This window comes from Halichoeres trimaculatus, unplaced genomic scaffold, assembly GCF_033239565.1.
Source record: "Halichoeres trimaculatus isolate MK-OKI-2021-1 unplaced genomic scaffold, fHalTri1.1 fHalTri1_scaffold_14, whole genome shotgun sequence".
NCBI classification, from domain to species: Eukaryota; Metazoa; Chordata; class Actinopteri; order Labriformes; family Labridae; genus Halichoeres; species Halichoeres trimaculatus.
Genome location: NW_027437192.1, coordinates 16671870 through 16695451, shown reverse-complemented (window position 1 = coordinate 16695451; position 23582 = coordinate 16671870). Strand labels below are relative to the sequence as shown.

The following is a 23582-nucleotide window of genomic DNA, read 5'->3' as shown; positions in this document are numbered from 1 at the left end:
AATTCAATACCACCATTTTCTTTGAATATGTTCAGCTATACGCAATTTAATTGATTTCTTATGCAACATAGCACAGTGCACTGAAATATTAACAAGAAAAAATGTTGACACCTAACTTAAATGATCTCCCAGAAACACTTCCTCATCAAATTTGACACTTGTTTACCAGAAATTGTTCTTTTCTGTCATTGAATAAAACTAAGCAAAAACAAAACAAAACAAAACAAACGAAAAACAAACAAACAGACAAAAAACAACAACAACAGGCATGTTGGATCAAGTGTAAATTTGATAGACTACTCTCCAACATGTGTCTCACTCTGAAAGATAAGCTTTCCAACCAACACACGTTTTCCATTGCATGTTCAGAGATACATTTCACTAAAAAGACTATGCAAGCTATTACCACTTGCCTCCAGGTCTTTTATCCTCTACATTGTCTGATCTTAAAAAAATTAAAATATACATATATATTGTGTGCAATGCCTGGTCACATATCTCTGAAATCACAAGAGAGTTCTAAAAGGAAAAAGAAGAAAGGTTTGCAGAAAGACTCTGAGTTCTCCCAGTTCTGTCTGCAGTGCTTCATAACCGCCACTAGATGGCAGTCGTGTACCTGAGATAAGCAGTGTATTCAGTCCTCTCTGAGGGGTTGGTATGGTGATGCAACAGTAAAGAAAGTATTTTTCTCTGCTGTGCCCACACAATTTCAAAGCACTTATTTCCTAATGACTTTTTAATTGTCACCCACTCAGTGGCTCATCTTGAGTGCCTTTAGCTGTTTTTTTTGTAACAGTGTGCTGTGGTAAGGACTAGTGATTGAGTCCCATCCAAGAGGCAAGTTTTGTTCTAAGAGTATGAAGCAATGTGGACTTACAAAAAACTGCAGTTCATCAAGTGTCCACTGGAGGCTGGCTTTAGAGGTACCAGAAACCACAAACATACCAAGTTAAAAAAAAGCCATTTTCACAGCAGAAATATAGATAAATAGACATGTTTACAGGCTGGTTCAAAAAAGACATGAGTCTAAATCATTAATTTCTGTCTCTCTAACAGTTTTAAAGGTATATATAACCCGTATTTGCCCAATCAGAGGTGCAGCTTAGCTGACTGATAGGCGGGCACCCTGCATCTGTTGTGTGGAGGCTCAAAGCACACCCCATTTTCTATGTGGCTCCTGCCATGATTTGCTTTAAAACCCCTTTTTAGAAACAGATGGCGTCACAGAGACTTTGTCTATTTTAATACAGTCTGTGGTCCCAGCTTATTTTTTGCCTTGAGTGCATTTTGAAAAGTCCTTTTCAGTGCTTGAAGACTAAATGTACCCTCTAACAAACACTTGAAACCAAGTTTTACACTTTAAAATATTGAATATTATTCCTCATAAACTTACCTATTATTACCCTGCTTAAATACTGAAAACCAAGTCTGTATTGATCATAGACTGTATGTATTGATGCTAGCAGCTATATGAAGGTGAAGTTTTACGCAGTGGCTATTTTAGCATCATGCTTCCAAAGCTGTGCTAGCATTGATAAAGACGGTGTTAATAGGCTGATGTTTGGGTGTATCAAAAGAAAGAAATGGCAACAGCTCAAGTGCTAACATTAGCTTGTTACACCTCGAAAGGCTCAAGCTGATGCTGATGATGTCTCATCTTGAATTAGCATTTTTAGTAGCGATGCTTACTCTTACTATATACAGCTTGGCCTTTTGAAGCTCCTGCAACACCTGCAAGGCAGTGTAAAAATACACATTTCAACACCAATATTCTGCCACTGAGGGGTTCGGTGTAAAAGTCCAAGAGTGTATTGACAGCAGAGCATCACGGTGCTGTCGAGGAGTTGCTGTGATTGAGGATCATGCAACCTTTTATTGATCCAAAGGGCTCAAATAGCAGCACTTTGTCCCCACACTAGGTGTTTCATAAAATCCCTTGTACTTTATAGTGTTTGGGAGATATTTACCAAGCTTTCAACTGCCTTAGTGAAAGATAGTCTGTGACTTGCTAACACACTCAGGGGCACTGCTGTTGGTCACGTAGTAGAAAGTCAAGTTAGTCTAAGTGTTTTTTTTTTTTTTAGTGAAAAAAGTTTGTGATAATAGAAAAGCCAAAAAGTGCCAAATGCATCTATTTGAAGGTCAAATTTGGTTCAGGGGCATGTAAAACATGGCAACAGTCATTGTTGCATGTTTTTGTTTACCAAATATTTAACTTAGCTATTTCTACCTGCAACATTTAATGACTGGAAGAAATGAGATGCTGTCATGTGGGAAGAGTTAGCATATGTGTTTTTGATGGGATGCCAAAGTCATGTGACAAATTTGAGGCAGTACCTGCTGGCTTGAGATGATTACAGGCTGGGTGTAACACTGGTGTACTAGACTTCAAGGAAATCCATCAATATATGTGAAAATACAACAAAACGAAACTCTCATTCTCATGTGATAAAGGAGAAGTCAGTGGATCACCAAAATGATTCATCCTTCAGACCATGCATGTTCAGACAAATCTCCTGACAGTTAATCCAGCAGTGGACATATATCACTCTGTTTCAAAGTAAGGTACCAGCAAACTAGCCAGTCTGCTGGCATGGGGAAAAATGACATCTTTCCATGAAGGAAAAGGAGTTTTTTCTTACGAGGCAGCATCAGCTTTTTCATGGTGTGAGCTTTGCTTCTGATCTTCAAAACATGACCTTATCCGTCACACTGTGTTAAAGTTTCAAATACATTTAAATGTAACCGTCCTTGCCTCGCTTTTCTTACCCTTCTGATTTTGCTCTGTCTACTTGCCTTGCTGTCAGTTTCTCCTTTACTGTCTTTTCATCACTGTCCAGCTGATTTCTTACCCCTCTCCTCTCTCTTCTCTCATATTTCACTCTCTCCACTCGTCATCCTTCCCTTTGTGCCTTTTTCTTAGACCGCTGTGTCCTTGCCTCTTCTTCTCTCTCCCTTCCCCTTTTCCCCACTTCTTCCAAAGACGGAGAGCTCCATAAGAGAGGAGAGGAATTGTATCTCCGCTCACTTTGCCACAGGCACTCCTCAATATTTAATCAAGAGTGCATTTGTTTGAAGAAGGCTTGGAATATGTGTGCGTGTGAGTGATAAAGCGAGATGTCCGACCATGTGTATGTGTGCAGATACTGTATTTGTATGCAGGAGAGAGGCAGAAGAGAAAAGATAGAAGTGTGTATATTTGCGTGTGTGGTGACAGTTTGGGGATGAAAGGCTTTTTTCAGTCCTATGGTAATTGGTTTACTATCTCTCTTTTCCTGCTTCATCCCTCCTGCTCTTTTTGCTTCTTCTTTCCATATCTCCCTATTCTCCCCCTCCCCCTTCAATCCATTCTTCTCCCTATGCATCATCATGTAGCCTTATATTTCACTGTATGTGCACTGCTATGTAGGGCTCCTTCATTCAAACATGGTACTATGAGGCTTATTTGATTTTGCTGTGTGTGCATATGTGTTTGTGTATCAGGCGGCTGGTCTCAGTGTTCCCCAGGGACAGTGGAGCAGCATATTTAATCATCCCACAAGAAAGACCAAAGTCCCCTTATTATTTTGCTTCTTCAGCAATTCAGCACACACTGTGCACGTTTTCCTTGTTTCCTTCATACATGTTAGTGAAAATCTAAATACATTCAGACTTAGATGTTTCTAATTCACTGGTTAAGTCATGTGTGCCAAACTAACTCCCAAGAAGAAGCTTCTGAACTCCTGTGCTGTCTAAGGTGACACAAGTACACATGACTGCAGGATGCAGCTCTGCATGAATTATAATAAAAATGTCCAACGTGTTTATTTCAGTGCATGCAAAATCAACATCTTTCACAGAATTTTGCACACAATCCTTCCAGCTGACCATGGGTCTCCTTCAGCTCTAAGCCACCAAATCTCAGAAGGCAGCTATTTGAACGATGATCTATAACAAGGACAAATGGAATTAATAGTGCTGAGCGCTCCTTCAGCACTTTGGCAGATTATGGTGCTAATGAGGCAAGAACAGAGATTTTGTTTCTGCTTAAAAGAGGAGATCAGAAACACAAACACAAATCACCTGAAAAAAACAAAACATTTTTTTTTACTTTCAAAGAAGCAATATGCACAATTTACACATAATTTCCATGAATAGACTGATAATAGACATCCTTCCTGATGTCACCCATCTGAACTTTGAAGCCCATCATCAGTGGGTGCCATTTGGAAGTACTGACTCGACCTAACTTGGTTAGCTTGGCAGATGCAGAGTTGAGGTGGACCTTTAGCCTCACCTCTTACAGATATAGCAGGGCCGCCCATCAGTCACGTCAGATGTGCATCTAAGTATGCAAAACTCATGATTTTAATTTCTTGTAAACTACTTTCTTGTAGTTATACATAAAATATCCCCTGTATACCATGTGCTATGAGAGTTATGAGCTCTTCATGTTAAAACAGTTTTTGAACCGTGTTGAAAACAGTTTTATTTTTTCTTTCAAGATGTTTTTCTTTTAATTTGGTGTGCATAAATGATTGGAAAAACATAGTGCACTTTGATTTCTCAGCTGGTGCACTCAAAATGGTCAAAAGTTGTGCCTGGAATGCTGGACACTTACTAGTCGCCATCTTGGCTACATAGAGGAAGGAGCGAATCAAACAATGGATGATGGTTGCAGTTAATGAATAGCAGAGGAGCACATGTAAACAGCTGTGAATTCTATCATCATGTCTACTAAGTGGAAGCAGTGGTGTTTAATTTAAGACAACACAGATTTTTTTCTGCACAGTTCTAATAAGTACAGAGTTTTTGCACCGTACTTCACGTCACGGAAGTACCTGATTTGAAACACAACATGCATCTTAAAGGTAACTGTGTTAGTTTCCTTTTTTAACAAGGAAGAGTATGACTTTCATGTCTTGTACGCAGTTTTTGATACTATCTCTACCCTAAATTTAAGCTAACTGGTAAGTAATGGGAACTTGTTAGTATTCTTTTAAATTCTATATAGGCCTGCTTTCCCAGATTGCTTTTCAAGTATGTCAATAAAAAGGGGACAAAGTGAAAACAAAGAAATGAGTTGGGAAATTCAAGTATCAGTGTGTATTCTTTGAAAAAGAGCACATCACTTCTGCTTTTCCTAATCTTAATCTGGATTCAGCGTCATGACACTTCAGTTCGACATGTTAATAAATGAAATGTATCCCACAGCTAGCTGGGCCATTACCTCTGACAGCGATGGTGTTGGTATAATCTGAGTCCCTGAAAGGGGCCTATTATCCCAGATTACAAGTTCTATCAGAAGAGCAGACTCGACATCTGAGTTATACAACTGAACCCAGTGCACTCGAGCTGAACCCCACTCAGATTTATGTCCTCTTGAGCCTCAGCCTCAGATTCTCTGGGATCAACCAAATTCAAATTAATTCTCTTTCAGATCGCATTCACTTGACATCTTTAATCAAATTTAATGCACTTTCACTATTTCCCATGAGGCTTGAGTTCTTTCTCAACCACCCAGTCAATTTCGCTGAAGAATAACATCTCTTATCTTGGAGCATGGGCAGAGCACTCGTTTTTCTGCTGGATTCAGATTGTAATGAGACACGAGACAGTTTTATTGTCTGTTATAATGTGATGTCAATTTGAAACAATAATGGATACACACAGGCTGCTGAGTATACAAGGGTGCACCTGTTCAAAGTTGCCCTTGTTTGTGCTGATAGATGTGCTATGGTCATTAATTGTACTTTATACAGAAGATTTTACTGTAGAAATATCCAAGTAAAACAGTTATGAGCGTGTTTTTTTTTTTGTGATGGATTTGGATATTTCCTGTTCAGATACAGCTCTAATTTGATCTTTTTATGTATCTTCAACTTCACAGCATTTCTGAATTTGCAGGCAGAGCATCCTTGTCCCTCTGGGCCTCTGTACTTCACTCCGTGTCTAAAATGTTATGTACTTAAGCGCAGCTGATTTTTGAGCATTTCAAGGAAAAACACATGACATCGGTCCCGCTGACTACCAAACATTAGTTGTTTGGTGCTGCATGTAACATTTGATGAACAAACTTGGTGATGATAGCTTTTTCTGACTAGGATGTAAGAAACAGAAACACGGTTTACATCTTAAAACGGTCCAGCCATAGGTCATGTTATTACAGCTGCATTCTTTGTGTTGCCTTTTAACTGACAAACTCCTCATTACCTTTATGGTAAAACCTCTGTTTATTGGTTGGTAGTAGTTAAAAAGTAGTGGACACACAAAGTAATTAGACATAAACCCACACTATACCCCATAAAAGTGTGCTGAGGTGTTTCAAATACTATTACTGGGTGTGATGACATTTCACAGATTGGGGAGCCACATGACAGACACAGTGACTGGCTTTCAACTACCCAAAGGTTGAGACCCTCTCATGTTTCAGCTCACCTGTCTTCTGCCCTCAGGTTAAACCAGAAAGCATTGTTATACATGGCTCCACTACTTGAAAAATAGGCTCTGCCAGGTAGCACACCCACACACATACAGGTATAACCTCTGTCGCTGCTCTTTGTTTACCTATGGAAATTTGAGCCAGGTAATGTGATGACGTAGCCCTTCCGAGTGCCTTCTGCTTGTTCTGCTCATTACCCTCGACTTTTATCTTAATACTGTCAAATATACAACGTTTGATGCACACACCAGAAATATTTAGCTAAGAAGTCAACTACAGCAGAGTGAGAGTTAAAATGTGGTGGTTAAAACGCACTTTGCTCCTTTCTTTTGTTAGACCGGCCAGAGAATGAAAGGTGGAAGTGATGCAATGTTCCTGTGCACCTGTGACCCCCCTCCCCTCAGCACACCCACACACACACATATCAACCTGGCAGTACAGAGGAGTGGGACGCGCGAGCCATTGGGTGGAGCAGCAGCGTCGCGTGCTGCGGAATACATTCAGTAGGTCGTTAACGCTGCGCGGTTTGGTTGCAGGTTGCAGATGCAGGTCGCTGAGTGTGAGCGCGAGGCGGGGGGAAATGGCGTACGGGCGCGGGCGGCGGTGCGCCTTTTTGTGAGGATACACTGAAGACCCCGAGCTCGAGCCGACGCAGGACAGCTCGAGGACAGGCAGGAGGAGAAGTAGGAGAAACGCACCATGGAGGACTCCGAGCCCGCAGAGGACGGCTTGCTCGCGGGTCTGCGATGGAACAGGAGCGCACGAGACCAGGCTCAGCTCAAACACAAAATCCGGGATCTGCCAGGACTACTCAAGCACGGGCTGCACCTGCGGAAGAAGAGCGTGAGTACTTCAAACAGACCGCCGACCCACCGTCCGTCCGTCCTTCCTTGTTTGTATATCAAATGCAGGTTTGACGGTTAAAAACGTCAACCGAAAATTTATCCAACGACAACGGTCTGTGCCGTGTGCCTGTTTCGTAACCCTGTCACGACTCAGGTGTTTTCATTTTGACACCAACATGACTGTCGCAGAGGCAGTGTGTACGTGTATGTGTGTAGGCTATGTTGTGCGCGTGCAACATCCATAATAACCAATTGCTGTTAGACATCATACCTTCACACTCCGGTAGTCAAGGCAACACTACCGTACCTAACAGATTCACGGCAAGGGATTCATTTCACACACAAACACCTGGCTATACACGATAAGAAATACACACTTTTGCATATTGACTTTTATATCTAGTCGAACTCGTAAATCATATTCATAGTTTTCTTTAGTATATAATTAGTTCTATTCATAAAATTGTCCATTTGCAGGTAGGCTAATTCCAGCTATGGGTGATGCGTTTCTGCAGGCGAGTTCCCTTTTATCCCTTTCATCTCACCAGCCCAAACCCTTATGAGGGAGGTAGCAAGCAGCACACATTTGACATTTTTGCTACAAACACTGTCAAGGTCTTAATTTCTGTCAAAGTTTATGACGTATTAATCCAGTTTTATTTGGTTTTACTTCATCACACCTCTCTGGAGGCTACTTTAAAATTCCCTGTCTTATTGGGACAGATTTGTACCCCAACCCTCAAAAAAATCATCTCATGGCGTCCCCCTGGTTCTGTCTTGTGATGATGTGTCTACTAAGCAGTAAATGTGTGTGACTCTGTGTGCCCTGATGTGGAACGAAAACACCTGACAGGCCAAATTCCTGCTCAAAGTGTCCGCTCCACTCATCTTCATCATCTGTGACAGCCAGGAGGAAACTTGTCCCTGGTTCTCTCTGAGGGAATCTGAGACAGAGTGCCAGGACTAAATGCCAAATGAGGTAAAGATATGCACATTTGTCGTGTAAAGCTTCTTTGGACACAGTGTATGTCATGTTACATCCCAACTATTACAAACGCAGTCTTTGAGCTGTAGCCTCCGTGAATGTTTTTGTCCACTGTGTGTGAATGAGCTGCAGGGAGGGAAAAGGAGGCAGTACCAAGCAGAAGCAAGAAAAACACAGTTTTGCCTCCTTCTGTCTTCCTCCAACTTGCTGTCTGTGTGCATGTGTGGGTGAGTGTGATGAGGCGTGGGTAACTAGTGTAAAGGTATGGCTGTTGTGTGCAGAGTGGTTCTCCCTGCTGGCAGCTGGGTTTGCTTAACCTGGCACACTCTAACAGCCTCACACATGTCCTCTTTGACATGCCTTCAAAACAACGCCACAGAGGGAGTCCCGCAGATTGCATTAATACCATTAAGTTGTAATCGATCACCTTTTTCTTTATGGGCACATTTGCATTTTGTCTTCTTGTGCTGATGTTTGAAAACACTTCAGCTGACCTCAACAAAGGAGTTTCTTAATTACCTCATGAGCCTTTCTCATGCGCTCCTATGAAGTGATTCATGTTGTTAACTGGGACAAGGCCAAGTGTCGCCTTTTTTTTTTTTGCAAGCCTGCTGGAGCCTCACCTTTGAATCCTGTCCTACTCTTATCCCTGCTGTGACTTGCTCTGGTATTTAATTATTTGTCCTTTATTGGCAATGATTTGACATGAGAGAATAGATTTTCTTAAAGGAACACTTCACCTCTTTCAGCTTTCATAATACTAAAGGTGGTTTTAACGGTTATCACACGTACAAAGGAGAAACTGGCACAGTGTTCTTCTCTTTGATATAAGATGTAAACATTTGTCTGTCATGTATATAACCTCCATGGAGGGAACATTTTTATTTCAATGCTAAAATGATAAGAGGGTGCCCATAAGGAAAAATAACCATATATCTGACTCCACATTACCTAGACCAGGGGGTCTCCAACTCAAATTACTTGAGGGCCGCTGAGCATCTGATCTGTTTCAAGGGGGCCACTTCAGGTGTTTCACAAAAAAATGAAAAAAGAAATTAAACTACTCCTATTCCAACAACTGTACTTCTCAACATGAATTATTATACAGTCATTTTTTTGCTTAGTTTGCCTAATTTTGCAGCCAGACACCTGAGAGTGCTTCATCTCAGACAGCTGGGCCACGTTTACTCTGGTGCCATGTGAAACCCCAGTATGGTTGAAGACGGACATCATCACTAAGTCTGGACCCCTTTCTTGCTCTCTGGAATATATTTGTAGCCTTGACAGCTCTTTCTCCCTGGTGCTTGACATACTGCTCTATGTTTAGTTGAATAATGCCCCGGGAGGTTATACTCCTTAAAGGATAAGTTCGGTTTATACAGCTTTTACATTGTTTATAGAATGAAGCAGAACAAAATACTCACTCAGAAGGCTTTCCTGATCCAAGCAGTGCTTCGGGAGATATTTAGATCTGAAATCGTGCAGCGGACGTCTGTATAATGGGATCCATCGGGGCATAGACAGCGCCGCTCCTAAAACTGCAGTAATCGTCTAAAAACTCATGTTTTTCACCAATATTCCATCATGGTCCGCTCCGGGTTAGTCCTCTGCTGCAGTCTGTGTCACTCCAGACAGCGCTGTATGGCTGTAATGACCTCTGAACTGACGAAGACTTTGTTTACGATTGCCCCTCAAAAAAAGGAGAAAGTGGAGTCAGCTCTCCAGAGAGTACCGCGCATGCACGGAGGGGCAACAAATCTAGCTTCTTTTCTGGAGTTTGGAGACTCATGGGTCATTCTACAAAACGGGTGCCATTTGGGTCCACAACATTTGATGAGATGTACAAGGCACAAAAAATGTGTCAAAGTGTGTTTACAATTTTTTGAGCTACCAAAGCAGGTGCTCTTATTGACATGCTGTATCAGAAAATTCTGTTTCTTAAAGAGAAAAAATTTCATTTGAAAAATAACTGCTCTTTAACTAAACAAAAATGTATTTTATCCGATTACTCGATTAATCGATGGGATTTTCAGTAAAATACTCGAATACTAAAATATTTGATAGCTGCAGCCCTAGTGATGATAGCCTTCTCTTACATTCTACACAGCCAAAAGTTGGGAAACGACAGCCAATCAAAAGGGGTACCTTGTCATTCTATTCCAGCTGGTGTCATTTGGAAAGCAATCACTGCAGCTAGCTGGGCTAGAAATACAGATGCTGACAGGTCAAGTTGTACAGTCATTGCTGTGAATGCAGCAATGCATTCACAGTATATGTTCTTCTGTGACAAAAAAATTTATTCTTCTTCTTCTTCTTCTTCTTCTTCTTCATTCTTCCGCCCGCTTTTTTGGACCGCTAAAACTCAGGCAAACTTCAACCGATTTTCACCGTTCAAACTTCAAAACGTGTGTTTCAGTTGGGACAAGGGGGCTATGACTCTTCAGAAACTTTTCACAAATACTTTTCGAGATATTTCAGAATTTGTGCGTTTTTTGGTCTCATAGAGATGAATGAGGAATTTTCAAAATTTTCTCCTTTCAGGACATTTTTTCAGCCTGCTTCAAACCCTCCTCATTTAGTCATACATTCAGCTACAAACTCCATTCAAACTTTAAAATATTAAGCTACCTTTTGGCTTCATTCAGTTGGTTTTAAATGTTTCCTAGCATTCAGAGTTTCTTCACAATGACCCTTCAAAGGTCATGATGCATTTCAGCTCTTCGAGCCGTTTAACATTGGTGTGTATTGGACGGAATGTTTTGGCTCAGAGTGGGAGATTCAAACGACAGAGCACGGAGAGGGGGAAACAAGACCTGAAAAATTTCTGGGTAAACTGCTCTTTTGGTCACAATGTTCGCTCCACATAGGCATTTTATATATCAAAATGGAGGAGGGCTTGTCCTGCTTCTGACAAAGTGGTTTTTAAAGCAAAAGGATGGAGCACTTTTTCACAAAATGGCCAACTGTCATGAGAAGTTCAAAAAAATCCCCATATACCTCCATGTTAATTCCTGAGGGGTTTTCTCAGATATCAGTAAATTTTCCCTCATCTATCTATCGCTCTCGTGGGTTCGTTTCTTGACCTTCATGCATGAAATTTAGACGGACAGCTTCCTCTGGGTCTCAGGATTCCTACGGTGTGTTCATTTTTATTCTAGCCCTCACGGTTTTGGCAAGGTGACAGGAGATTCAGACTCTTGCTTTGCCACAAAATCTTCATAAGATTACAGTAACAAGGGCAAAGTTGTGCACCTGCACCTGCTGCCTTTAACGAGCTGGTCTCCGTGGAAACCTTTGATCTCATGCAGCTGTTTATAGTAACTCATCAAAACATCCAGGAACAAAGACAAGCATGTGTCTGTTAATTTATCATTGATCACCAATATAAAATCTGGCTTCAGATAAGCCTCAGCAGACAGGTTTCCATGATTGAACACACACACACACACACACACACACACACACACACACACAAACACACACACACACACACACACACACACACACACACAGGGCAAAAAGTATCACACTTTAACAGCATTTGACTTCCATTTCCCTGAGTCAGCTCCTTATTTTCCTAGATTTTTTCCTTTAAATTTAAATTCCTTCCCTTAATTCCTGAATTGATTCAGCCATTCAAACTTTTAAATCCAATTTTGGATCACACTGATTCATGCTTCATGATCATTCTTTTTGTCAGAATTGCAAGCACCTTTACACCCTGATTTCAAAAGGGGTGTTGGGAATCAACAGACTCCACCAGCTCTCTGATGGCAGTTGGTAAACAATGATCACCATGGCAACATCTGGCTTCAGATGGGCCTCAGCCTACAGGCTTACATGGTTAAAAAACTCACACACAGGACACACAGGATTACATTTTAACAGGGTTTAAGATAGCCGACTTACATTTTCCCTCAGTCAGGTCATTATTTCTATAAATGTTCTTTAAAATTTAATTCATTCCTTTAGTTTTTGAATAGACGCAACCATTTCAACTTTAAATTCATTCATCCATTCCATTTATTTGTCCATTCATTTCCTTTCATCCAAGAGTTCATGGCAGGCTAATTCAGCATTCTGCATTAGCAGTTGAGCGCAAGCTTTTACAGGACTTCTTTAAACAATTTTCAGACATATCCTCAGACATTCTTGATCAGCATTCTGCATCAGCAGTTGAGCACAAGCTTTTAAAGACTTCATTCAACCATTTTAAGACAAATCTTCAGTCATTCATGTTCAGCGTTCTGCATTAGCATTTCAGTGCAAGCCCTGCATGACTTCATTCAACCATTTTCAGACACATCTTCAGTCATTCATGTTTAGCTTCTGCTGTAGCATTTCAGCATGAGTTAGTTAAGACTTCATGTGGCAATTTTCAGACATATCTTCAGTCATCCATGTTCAGCATTCTGCAATAGCAGTTGAGCGCAAGCTGCTTCAGCATTCTGCATTCACAGCGCAATTTCTTCAGAAATTGCTTTTCTAGTTTTCTTTGCTATTGTTTCAAATCAGTTTTTCTGCTTCCAGAGTCACTGGGAAATGGTCAGGTCCAGCAGGTATGGAGTAGATGACTAGATGTGTGCAGCTTTTGGGACAGACTTCCTCAGAGGAACAATGGTGAATTGCATCAGATTGTGTCATGCAGGAAATTTTCTACACCTATTGTGCTGCGTGTAACAGATAATGTTTAGTGATTGGGGCACTATTGTAGACTAAAACCCATTGAGGTGAGCAAGACCTCGGTGTGAAATACATAAAACTGCACACATTGCAAGTGTACTCACCTAAGGAATCATCTGGCTCGTAGAAAGGATCTTCGAACACAGCTGCATTGTGGAGCATCCACACTTTAATTACAGTGTTCAGTTTGGGATTGCAGTGCCTTTGTCTTCCTTTCCTTGCCTGATGTATTTATGGCACTCTTCTCTGTCGAAATGATATTGTGGCTCCCAACCGTAACAAGATTATATATTTTCAAACGGGACATTTGGATGTAAATTATGAAAAAAATGCACTTGGTGTCACTACTTGTTGTGGAGTTGAGCCTTTTTGTGGATTTAAGCTTGAGCACAAACCCACAATACTATATAAACACCCAGTGTGCTTCTCGGAGCTTATAATTCTTACTGTGAATGAGATTATCACCCTCATAATGCAGGCTCTCAAAATTTATGATCACTGTCTTAGAGGAAGGTTGATGATATTCTGCTGAAGATTATCTCCCTCTGTGTTATTATGCTACAAAACAGGAGCTAATGTGTGTTACTGTCTGCCCATGATGTTTTATATCTGTAACTGCATTACACTTTGAGATTTTAAAGATAAAAGGCCATGAGAAAAAGTGAAGGGTAAATGTTTCCACATGCTATCATAAACAACATTGAACAAAGCTGGAACATGGGATAAGTATGCCAAAAACTGCTTCAATTTTTAGAAAAAAACTTGAATATAAACAAAGCACAAAGTGCTTCTTGGTAATAAATCTTATATCCTTGAAAGCATGTTTATTTCCCTTTTAACTTATGCCATGTTTGTAAGGGACATGCATTTGTGGGATGAGCAGCAGAGTCAAGGGTTACACCCACGTTAATTTTGCCAGATTTCTCTGCAAATGTCTGCAGCTTATTCTGGCATTGACTCTTGCTCAGTGGATTCAGTGATTGAAGTTTTGAAGTCCCTGCAAGGACTTTCTAGATATATGCCAGATTGTAATCCATGATTTAAAACACGCTCATCAGCGCCAAAATAGGTTATTTCTGAATGCAACTTCTCAGTATCTGTGGTTGTGTCGTCCAGGGTCAGATTGGATTTATGACATGTAGTGGTCCCCATGACAACACCACGCAAACCAACAAAATTTATCTGTTAGAAGAGAGGTCTGTGTTTTTCTCTGCTGAAAAGGATTTCTTGGATTTATTTTGTAGTAAGCTGAGATAAATGGCAGAGCACAGGCTAAAGGCTAAAACACGAGCTAAAACACAAGCTAACCTACAGTCAGCAGTTATTCTGCAGTGGTCTGTTCAAACTTGAGAGTCTGTCAATAAAATGAAGAGTGAAGTTACGTTAGCTCTGCTTGGTGAGGTTGGAGTTGGTAGATGAGCACTGGAAGGACATAGGGCATAGAGCACCAGGCTTTGATTGGTAGCAGGTGTTCATGGGAAATGGAGTCTTTGTCTCAAAAACACTAGCTTTTCTAAATAAAACTCCTCCCACTCACTTCGGTGCAGTGTGAGCTTGAACGAGCTCCATCAGATAAATATCCTCACCTTTGAAAAGTTATAGGAGTTTTGGCTCTAGTTCGTGACTCAAATCTTGAAAAACTGTTTACAACAGAGAGCAAAGAAGACGCCAGTGAACTTTTATTTGTCTAAATCATGTTGTCTGGTGCTAAACACAGATAGATGTCAGGCTGTCCAAGCCAGGCATGCAAAGCCCCCATCAGCACGCAATGCCGTCAGAGCCTTGTAGATGTTCCCTCATCAGTGTTCTTCATGTTCGAATTTAACCAAACTATGAAAAAAATGTGACTTATAGTTTGACAAATATGGTAATTTCCTCCTTCTGTGTGGGATTATCACAGTTGTTCTCAATGTTGTTAAAAAGACATCATTTAAATGGGACATATCATGCTGATCCCTGATTTAATACTTACATATAAAATAATAAAGTTGAAAACAAGACCTTTCACCCCCTGAATTTTCAAAAAATGAGATATTGTATTTTTTCTGATATCCTAGAACAAGATTTGATGCCTCTGAAAATAGGTCATTGACATTTGGCTTCAAGATTTCGACCTTCATGACGACACGAGGAGCCTCTCTTTTTAGTGGAGTAATCTGATAAAGCAGCTCCTCCTCTGTGATGTCAGTTAGTCACACAACCGCCACCGAGGGATACACCCACCAAGAGCCGAGTATAAATAAAGCTCCCTACTAGCTCTGGCTAACTTGACTGAGTGCTAACATAGTGACGAACTGACGGTAGAGGCGATCTTTAGACTACACTTTCAGCATGATGGATAAAACAGACAGAGAAAAGTGAAGGAGCAGGATGGAGCCCTGTTGTAGAAATAGTTTATTGGTGAAGTCTGCCTATATTTCCTCGTGTAAACTATACATGTTACAGTACCGGTTTGACTCACCACACTGAAGCGTCCTGAGATGATCTGTGTCGAGGTGGATTTTCTTCTTCCTGAGCTGCAGAACCGTCCTGGTCTGACTCGGGGTCCAATACAAAAGGACGTATCCTACACTCTGCCATTTTATTAGTGCTATCAATGCCTTACGGTGAAGTTTTGGCAAACAGCAAACTCGCTCGGTCTGCTCCATTCAATGTGGCGATTTTGTAAATACTGCCATGCTGCAAAAACCGCCCCCTGGCTCTACCCCCTCCGCCCCTCTGATAGAACTGACCAATCAGAGCACAAAGGGCTGTGATGTTGCGAGGTTACTGGAGGTCATTCTCCAAATGGAGCGTTTCAACGAGATCTTCAGAATGGCCTAAAATGAGGATATTGAGAACGCTATTGTGGGGCAATGAAGGAACTTAATGACTTGTACTGAGGGCAGAAATGCTTTACAGGCATCCTAGTCTGGTATAGTGAAAAGGAGAAACAAGCATGATATGTCCCCTTTAATCGAGCATTCTGTCTAATAACTGTAAATAAGAAAAAAAAATAGGTATGGAAAGAGTTAAATGTTCTAGTTTGAGTCCTTTTCCATGTGAGATAATGTGTCAAGTATCAGGACTATGTGGACAAGGTGTGCGTGTCAGGTGGTTGCTTCCATGGAGTCAATCCATTCCTGATTATGGGCACTTTGAAGAACAGTCCTGACTGTTTGCTGAGAGAAAAGTCATCCTCCATGTATGTTTCTATAGGTCATACAATCAAATATTATGTTTGTTTGTTTTTACCTCTTACACTCTAGGGCTTGACTAATGTTGAAGAAAAATGACGTTCTTGTTTGGTCTTCTTTAGTGGTCAGGATAAATAAATTAGATGATACAGTCATGTATTTCTCAAGAGCATGGGTTATTCAGTTTTGTTAGGGATGCTGTGCTGCTTTGCATTTCTCCTCTTTAGATGAATAAATGTGAAAAATGAAGAAATAGAAACATGAGATACATTTCATGGTTTATATGAATAAACAACCACTGTCCTGATCAAAAGAGTTTCATCAGTGAATCATCGATCTGCAGAGAGATTTCTTTTCATGTAACAATAATTTGAGTTTACCCTCTGAGTATTTTTTAAAGCAAAGGTCAGATAGGTGTGGGTGTCAGGTGCCTTTCTTTGTGTGCCTGTGTTTGTCTGCCTGTGTGTGTGTGTGTGTGTGTGTGTGAGAGTGTGTGTGTTTCACACATATCCACTGAGCTGTAGCTGCCTTGATGTCACCATTTTGACTTCCTTGTATGACGGATCTGTCGAGGAGTCGACAGGGGCTTAGTGTGAATGTGAAATGCGTGTGTGTGAGTGTGTGAGAGTGTGTGTGTGTGTGAGTGTGAGAGGAGGCCTGCCAAGCGTACCGTGCTACAGCTCTTCACTGTGCTCAGCAATCTAATCTGAGAGTAATCCATTTCTTGCAGATAATGACCTGGCTCTCTGCTGCTCTCTGCCTCTCTGTGTGTATACACACTTTGAAGTCATCGCACAGATAAGTGTGTCAGCATGTGCTCCCCCTTCATCGCTCTTCGTCCTGCTCATTCATTCTCCCCTCTCCTCTCCTCTCCTCTCCTCTGTCTTTCGTCTCTGGCCTCCGGTGTTACGACGGGGATGGACAGAGCAGCCCGTGACGGAGGAGAGTTTGCTCGGCCTGCACTCGTTTCTCTTATCTTGTGAATGAAACACCTCCGGCGCTGGTGTGTCCTGAGTGTGTTAGTGAGAAGAGATGGCGCTGGAGAAACAAAGACATCCTAAGAGATCTGTATTCACCAGATAGTCCTGAGATAAAGAGATGGAGCGATCAGATAGAAAAACTGAGACAAAGGAGAGAGATACAGAGATAGTGAGAGTCAGAAACAATTTATTTAGTCTGTGTGCTTGGCTGGCTGGTGTGCTCTACTTAACCCCCAGTCCAAACACTGCGTGCCTTCAAACACACACAAACAGAGGAAAAAACTCTCTTCTTTACTGATATCTCGGAGGACGTTTGCACTGAGCTGGCACCTTTCTAAGCCAAAGACAGAGCTGTTTGGAAATTGTTTTCCAGTGTGGGTGAATCTGAAAGTCCAGCCTCAGGATTTATTGTGAAAGGGGAACAGCTGTGGGTTTTGGACTTTCTCTGACCTGCAGCTTTCTCTGTGATCTCTATTTTCAGATGCATCTGTTGCAAAGCACTTTCCCAATTAGACGATGAGTTGTTTGGTCTCTGAATACAACTCGATACTGTCAGCTATTTCTACATAACTGACTTGTTTTTAGAACTAAAAATCAGAAATCCAAAGATGTAGCCCAGCGTAGCGCCGGCGCTACGATTTCCATACTAAGTTTCAATGGCGGTAGATTTGAAACCAGATAAGATAGATTCTTCAATCTTTTTGCATAAAAAATCTGGGGCGCTACACTTTCATATTGTGTTTTCAACATGTCCCAGAGCGCTGTTTCCTTCCAGTAACGTGTTTACGGAATTGTAGTGTAAATCGTAAACATCAGAAACAATTTGTTCACAAAGCTTCCTACGATGAATACACATCATCATGATTTTTACATTTATGTTTTCGAGGAATAAAGCTATGACACTTATGTATTTAGAAAAAAATATGTGTCAATTTTTATGGTTTAATGCACTTTTTATGCATTTAGTTAGTCTGGACAAAAGTCACATTCTCTTAAAGTTTGCAAAATATGACACTACAACTAGGGATGTCCTGATCCGATCACGTGATCAGGATCGGATTGGGATCAGGCATTTTTTAACGATCAGAGATCGGGGGAGACAGAATCGGAAAAAGCCTGGAGCCTTAGTTCTTGTTTTTAATTAAAATGTGTATAATAGAACATCATCATTCATTTTATAATATATATTTTTTGTCATTATAACAAGTACAACAATATTGCAACCAAGAAATTGCAACCTTATTGTCACACACATACAAGGTAATTTTGTGGTGCACCACTGAGAAGCTTTATTTTTATTTTGTTGATCCAATGCTGCACTAAGTGGAGGAAAAAAGCTATATCCATGTTGGCTAGAATGATACCTTCATTAAATAAAATAAAAAAAAACTCAAAGGGCAACTTGTAGGAGTTTTTTTCTTTTCCTTTTTCCTAATGCATTGCTGAAAGATCGGATTGGGAAATATCGGGATTGACAGATACTCAAAATAAAAAATCGGAATTGGACCGGGAGCAAAAAAAAAGGTGATTGGGACATCCCTAACTACAGCATGTAAAAATGTAAAGATTTGCTTTGGCTGACTTGGTATGGTAGGTGATAATGCGTTAAACTGATCAAATCAATCCAGAATAGTAAAAAACAAGGTAAACCTGAGAACTAATCCATCAAACCTTTTTGGGAATTTGCTTAATGTCCCATAGCAGCATCATCAGGATGGCTGGTTTGCTTCCTTATCAAGTGGTGCTTCTCAATTCTTCTCATTCATCTAGTTGTTGAAATTAGTGATTGAATTGAAATTATCTGAAATTTAGCAACAAACTTACTAACAAAGCTGAATCCAAACACAGTTAGTGGGTGTCATGGAGGTCAGGATGTAAATAGACACAGAAGTAGTCCGATAACCCTTTCACACAAAGTATTTACCAAGGTTAAGGTATTTACAGCCTCCAGAGATCTAACAGCTCCTGTTATGATGGATTTGTGTTGGTGTGTGTGCACACAGACCGCCTCTCTTGTGAGTTTGGGACATCCCAGGCAGCTCCATGGCTCTAATAAGGATCACACACACTGCTCCACATCTCTCTAATCATCCCTCGTTTCATTTTCTTGCTGCTCAAAGCCTCAGCCACGGATCCCTCTCCTGCTCTGTCTTTGTCTCACTCACTTTTTCTCTCTTTGACGATTATAATTAAAGTGATCTCGGTGTCTCTCACCGCCTCATCTCTCCCCCTCTCCATCTGTCATGCTCCTGTCCCCCCGTCGTATATTCATAGACTGTTGTGATTGGTTCAGCCTCCCACTCTTCGCTCTCCCTCTGTATGTTTCTTCATCTACATCCATCTTCCACAGTCGCTTAGGTGCTTTTCATTTGTACCATCATTTGATCCCTCTGTGTCTCCTCATTTGTCTTCATCTGGTGGTTTGTTAATGTCAGCCAGCGAGCGACCAAGTGCAGCAGGGATTCTAGCACAGGCTTTCAATGATAGAGCTTAACGGAGTGAATGAAGTTCTGATTTTTATGTCTTTAATGAGCACAGACATTTCTACAGTAAATGATACAATTTGTGCCTTGGTCAAAGAATCTTAAAACAGATACCATTGGCATCAGTTATTTCCATACCTGCTGATGTTGTGAGACTGAGAGCTGACACTTTTCAGTTTGAGGGGTCTCCACTCATCAAAACCTTTCTTGTTAGGGTCTTAGACAACAGAAAACATAACCATTAATCATCAATGGCACCAATTTTTATCTTGGTATGTCTTCAACCATAATTGAATGTGACATTTTCCCCTTTTCTTTAAATCTCTGGATGAACAGGGTTAAGTCGTAACCTTAACCTGTTTTTTCTTATCCGTTCGAGATTAAGAAGTCCAAGATCTACCAAACATGGTTATTATAGTTCACAAAAACTAACAAAGTATAGAAAATAAGAGGCGAAAAAACATTTTCGTTAACCTCAATATAAAAAATGAGGCTTTACAAACAATAAGGATAACTGTGTCATGAATTTACAAAACTGACCTAGAAGTCTTCAGTAGGGATGTACCGATCACAATTTTCTGGTCGTTTACCAATCTTTAAAAAGCCTGACCTGCGGACACCAATTTTTATTTTTATTTTTTATAACTGACAGCATATACCTTCAATTTTCTAATCTTATTTTATTGAAAATCATTGAACAATACCTGTGAAACAATAAAAGCTTTATGTTTGAACTTAAGCAACCAATAAAGTGTCCTGAGTTTTAGGTCCCCGAGCAAAAAGCAACAATGGCTGGCTGTCAGAACTTCCAGGAGGTTTTCAAGATCAGTTTCATATGTAAGGATGGGCTGATCACTGATCCCCCAAAATTAAGGAAATCGGCACTGATTGATCGGTGCATGTCTAGTCTTCAGTTTTCGCATTAGTCAATCTATGCCATACATAATCTCAGTATTTTGGGTAGATATGATATGTTTTTGTTTTCTGCCTGTTTCACGCCAGTTGATGCATGTGCACAAACAAACCCACTCCAACACTGTCTGCTAGCAGAACGTTGCAGCAGAGCTCCATTTAGGATTACCTACAGGCAGCACCACCAAGTATGAGTCAACTGTAGGTAGGGATGGGTACCGAATTAGGTACTATTACTGGTACCGACCGAATCCTGTCAAAAGTACTGGGTATCAATTCATGTAAAATCAAAAGGTACCATGTTTAGGTACCTAAACGCATCCTTGTGACTGTGAGGGAGTGGAAGAGAAGGTTATTTTCCATGCTGGATATGAACACAGCATTGCAAGGTTATATATTGAAGGATAAATATGTCAAATTGAAAAGAATCTATACTTTATTATTAAACAAACTAATATATTTTACCACATAAACACATAAAAAGTACAGAAAATTGGTACCGTTGAGTACCGATACCGATTGCCGGGTACCAGGCATCGGTACCGTATTGTTTCAAATGTGAAATGTACCCATCCCTACCTGTAGGGCAGACAACACTGATGCAGAGCTTTCTGGTTTAGTGAGGACTGTTGTTTTTATTAATTATTATCACGAATCTGTCATTGGTGAATGCATTTTTGAAAATGGTGTGATGTTTTAGGTTTTTATTACACATTGCTTTACCTGACATTTTTGAATCTCACCACTGACAACCATCTTATATTACAAAAAGACTAGGCTAATACTAAACTAATAAAAATAAACTGAATCTAAGCATTTTCTAAATACAAAAACTAAGCTAGCAAATCTTTTTTGAAACTAATTCAAACTTAACTGAAATTGAAAACAAACCAAATGAATATAAATTTTTTGAAAAATATAAAACTATAATGACTTTGCTGCTAAAGATAAACACTCCTGGATTAAAAACCACCACAATCTCCTATCTGCTGCAGAAACTTCTGGTGTTGAAAAATGAAGTTTGATACCAGCGTCCTAAAAGCTGCAGTATTTTTAGAGTCCACTGGAGGCTAGCTCCAAAGACCAGGTAACCCCCATGAAACCTTGTGTTTAAACAGTCTTAAAACCAAAATCTTGCTTCCAAATTTCTAGATTCATTTAGTAAATCTTTCTACCTGCTGGTAACGTCTCATACTCAGTAACAATCCTCTTTCCTCTACTGAATCAAGAGGAGACAAGGTTTTTTCTTTCTGTTTGTGCACACCCAGCTTTAAAGCAAGTAGTACAGTATGAAACACGCTGTGTGAGATCAACTTAGAGCTAACCACTTTTAATCTGATCACCCATGATGCATGTTGGTACAGGCTCAAACAGGGCGCCTGGGGCAGTGTATTGAGCACAGTCATTGTAATACTGTAAGAACTATGTATGCTTCAACCAAAAGTCCTCAACATGAAGACTTGTTCTGAAGACTTTGTAGAAACAGGTTCAATCACTTGTCACAGTGTGAGAAATTAAAGATGATCTATGAACCTATCGGCTATAAAATGTGACTACACCGGTGATAATTTAGCATTTTAGTCATTATCTATGCAAACACTCACTGTGCTTCTGTTATTCAGTCATAGGAGTTGGATCCATCACATTAGCCTCTGAGAGTCTTTGTCTCCTCAGAATGAAGTGTTTCAGTGCTGTAAAACAATAAAATATGTAAACACTCAAAGAGGTTAATCATTTTATTGGCACTGTAAAGGTTTGGCTGCAAGTCCAAGCACAGGAAATCTATTTGAAGTTCATTATCAGTAAAGAAATCCTTCATAATAAATACAGTCACCACACGTGATACTTTATATCTCAGGAATATTTCATCTTTTGTGTAAGTTTTATGCACTACTAAGACTCATCGAACCTTTTCAGGACTGAAGCTTCAGAATTATCATCTGAGATTAAACATAAAAGATGGAAACATTTGAAAAGAGATTTTCATTTTGCTGCAAAGCAAGTAAGACAAGATGTTAGTGCATTACACCCCGATGTATTACACTGCAGAGGAATACAGAAACAGATGTCTGAGTGTAGTGCTGTTTCCGCTCTACTTGATCCAACACTTACTATCATTTTTAATCTGTTTTATGACAAATGTGTCACTGCAGCAGCAAAGCTGTCTTCAAGCTCCTCTGGCACCACAATAATCCATAAAGATTAAGAGTTTATTTCCTGAAAGGGGAAGTAGAGGTGGGGTGGAAACGCCCTGGGCAAAGGCTACAACATGACGGCCTAATTCTGAAACCATGCAGAGATTTATGGAGCCATGGTGTTACAGTTTGACTCACAGTGGCTACCGTTGCTTTTTATTGTTGAGGAATGAACTGATATAACATTTTATTACCAACTCCTTTTAGTTGGTATGATTGAGAATGTGTGTCAGTCTTTTAGAGTTGAGGCTCACTGAGTCACAGCAGCAGCTGATGTTTTACATTGGAGCTCTGAAAATCTACAAAAAGTGTGTTTGTGCCAAAACTGTTTCTGCTATTGGTTTACACAAAACCTGACTAATGTTTTTTGAGCTGGTAAAACTGGTCCTTCACAGAGTCATGTTTGTTCAGTGTATTTAACATGTGTGTGTATTTGTGTGTGAGAGACAGAGAGTGCACGTGTATGCAATTTTGTGTTGCATCTTATCAATTGAGTACATTTTGTTTCAACAGCAATCACCTGACACCATCCCTGGACCCAGCACTGGACCAACAGTAAACAAGGTTAGGAAAACACACACACACATACGCGCTCACACACAGATGATGTCATCCTTTTGGTTTTGCTGTGGAGGGAAAGTGTGTTTGTTTACCCCCAACACAGATGAGATCATGAGTGATATTATCTTGGGCTTTTTCATAAAAGTATCAAACACACACACACACACACACACACACACACACACAAACACACACACACACACACACACACACACACACACACACACACACACACACACACACACACACACACACACGAGTCACATTTTTCAAAACCTTAGTTTGTCATGTTTCACCATTATACAGTTTGGCAAATATTTCAACACTGAAAAAAGCCTTGA

The 23582-nt window shown here is 40.3% G+C and overlaps 1 protein-coding gene across 1 annotated transcript in view; it reads left to right on the top strand.

Annotated features, from left to right (window-relative positions):
• The first annotated feature begins 6799 nt into the window (after nucleotides 1-6799).
• rapgef5a (Rap guanine nucleotide exchange factor (GEF) 5a) overlaps nucleotides 6800-23582 on the top strand; it is a 69287-nt gene continuing 52504 nt past the window's right edge. Inside the window, exons 1-2 of the mRNA XM_074686548.1 lie at nucleotides 6800-7264; nucleotides 23194-23244. Coding sequence (XP_074542649.1) covers nucleotides 7121-7264; nucleotides 23194-23244 — 195 coding nt within the window. The 5' untranslated portion in view covers nucleotides 6800-7120. The remainder of the gene's footprint in view (nucleotides 7265-23193; nucleotides 23245-23582) is intronic.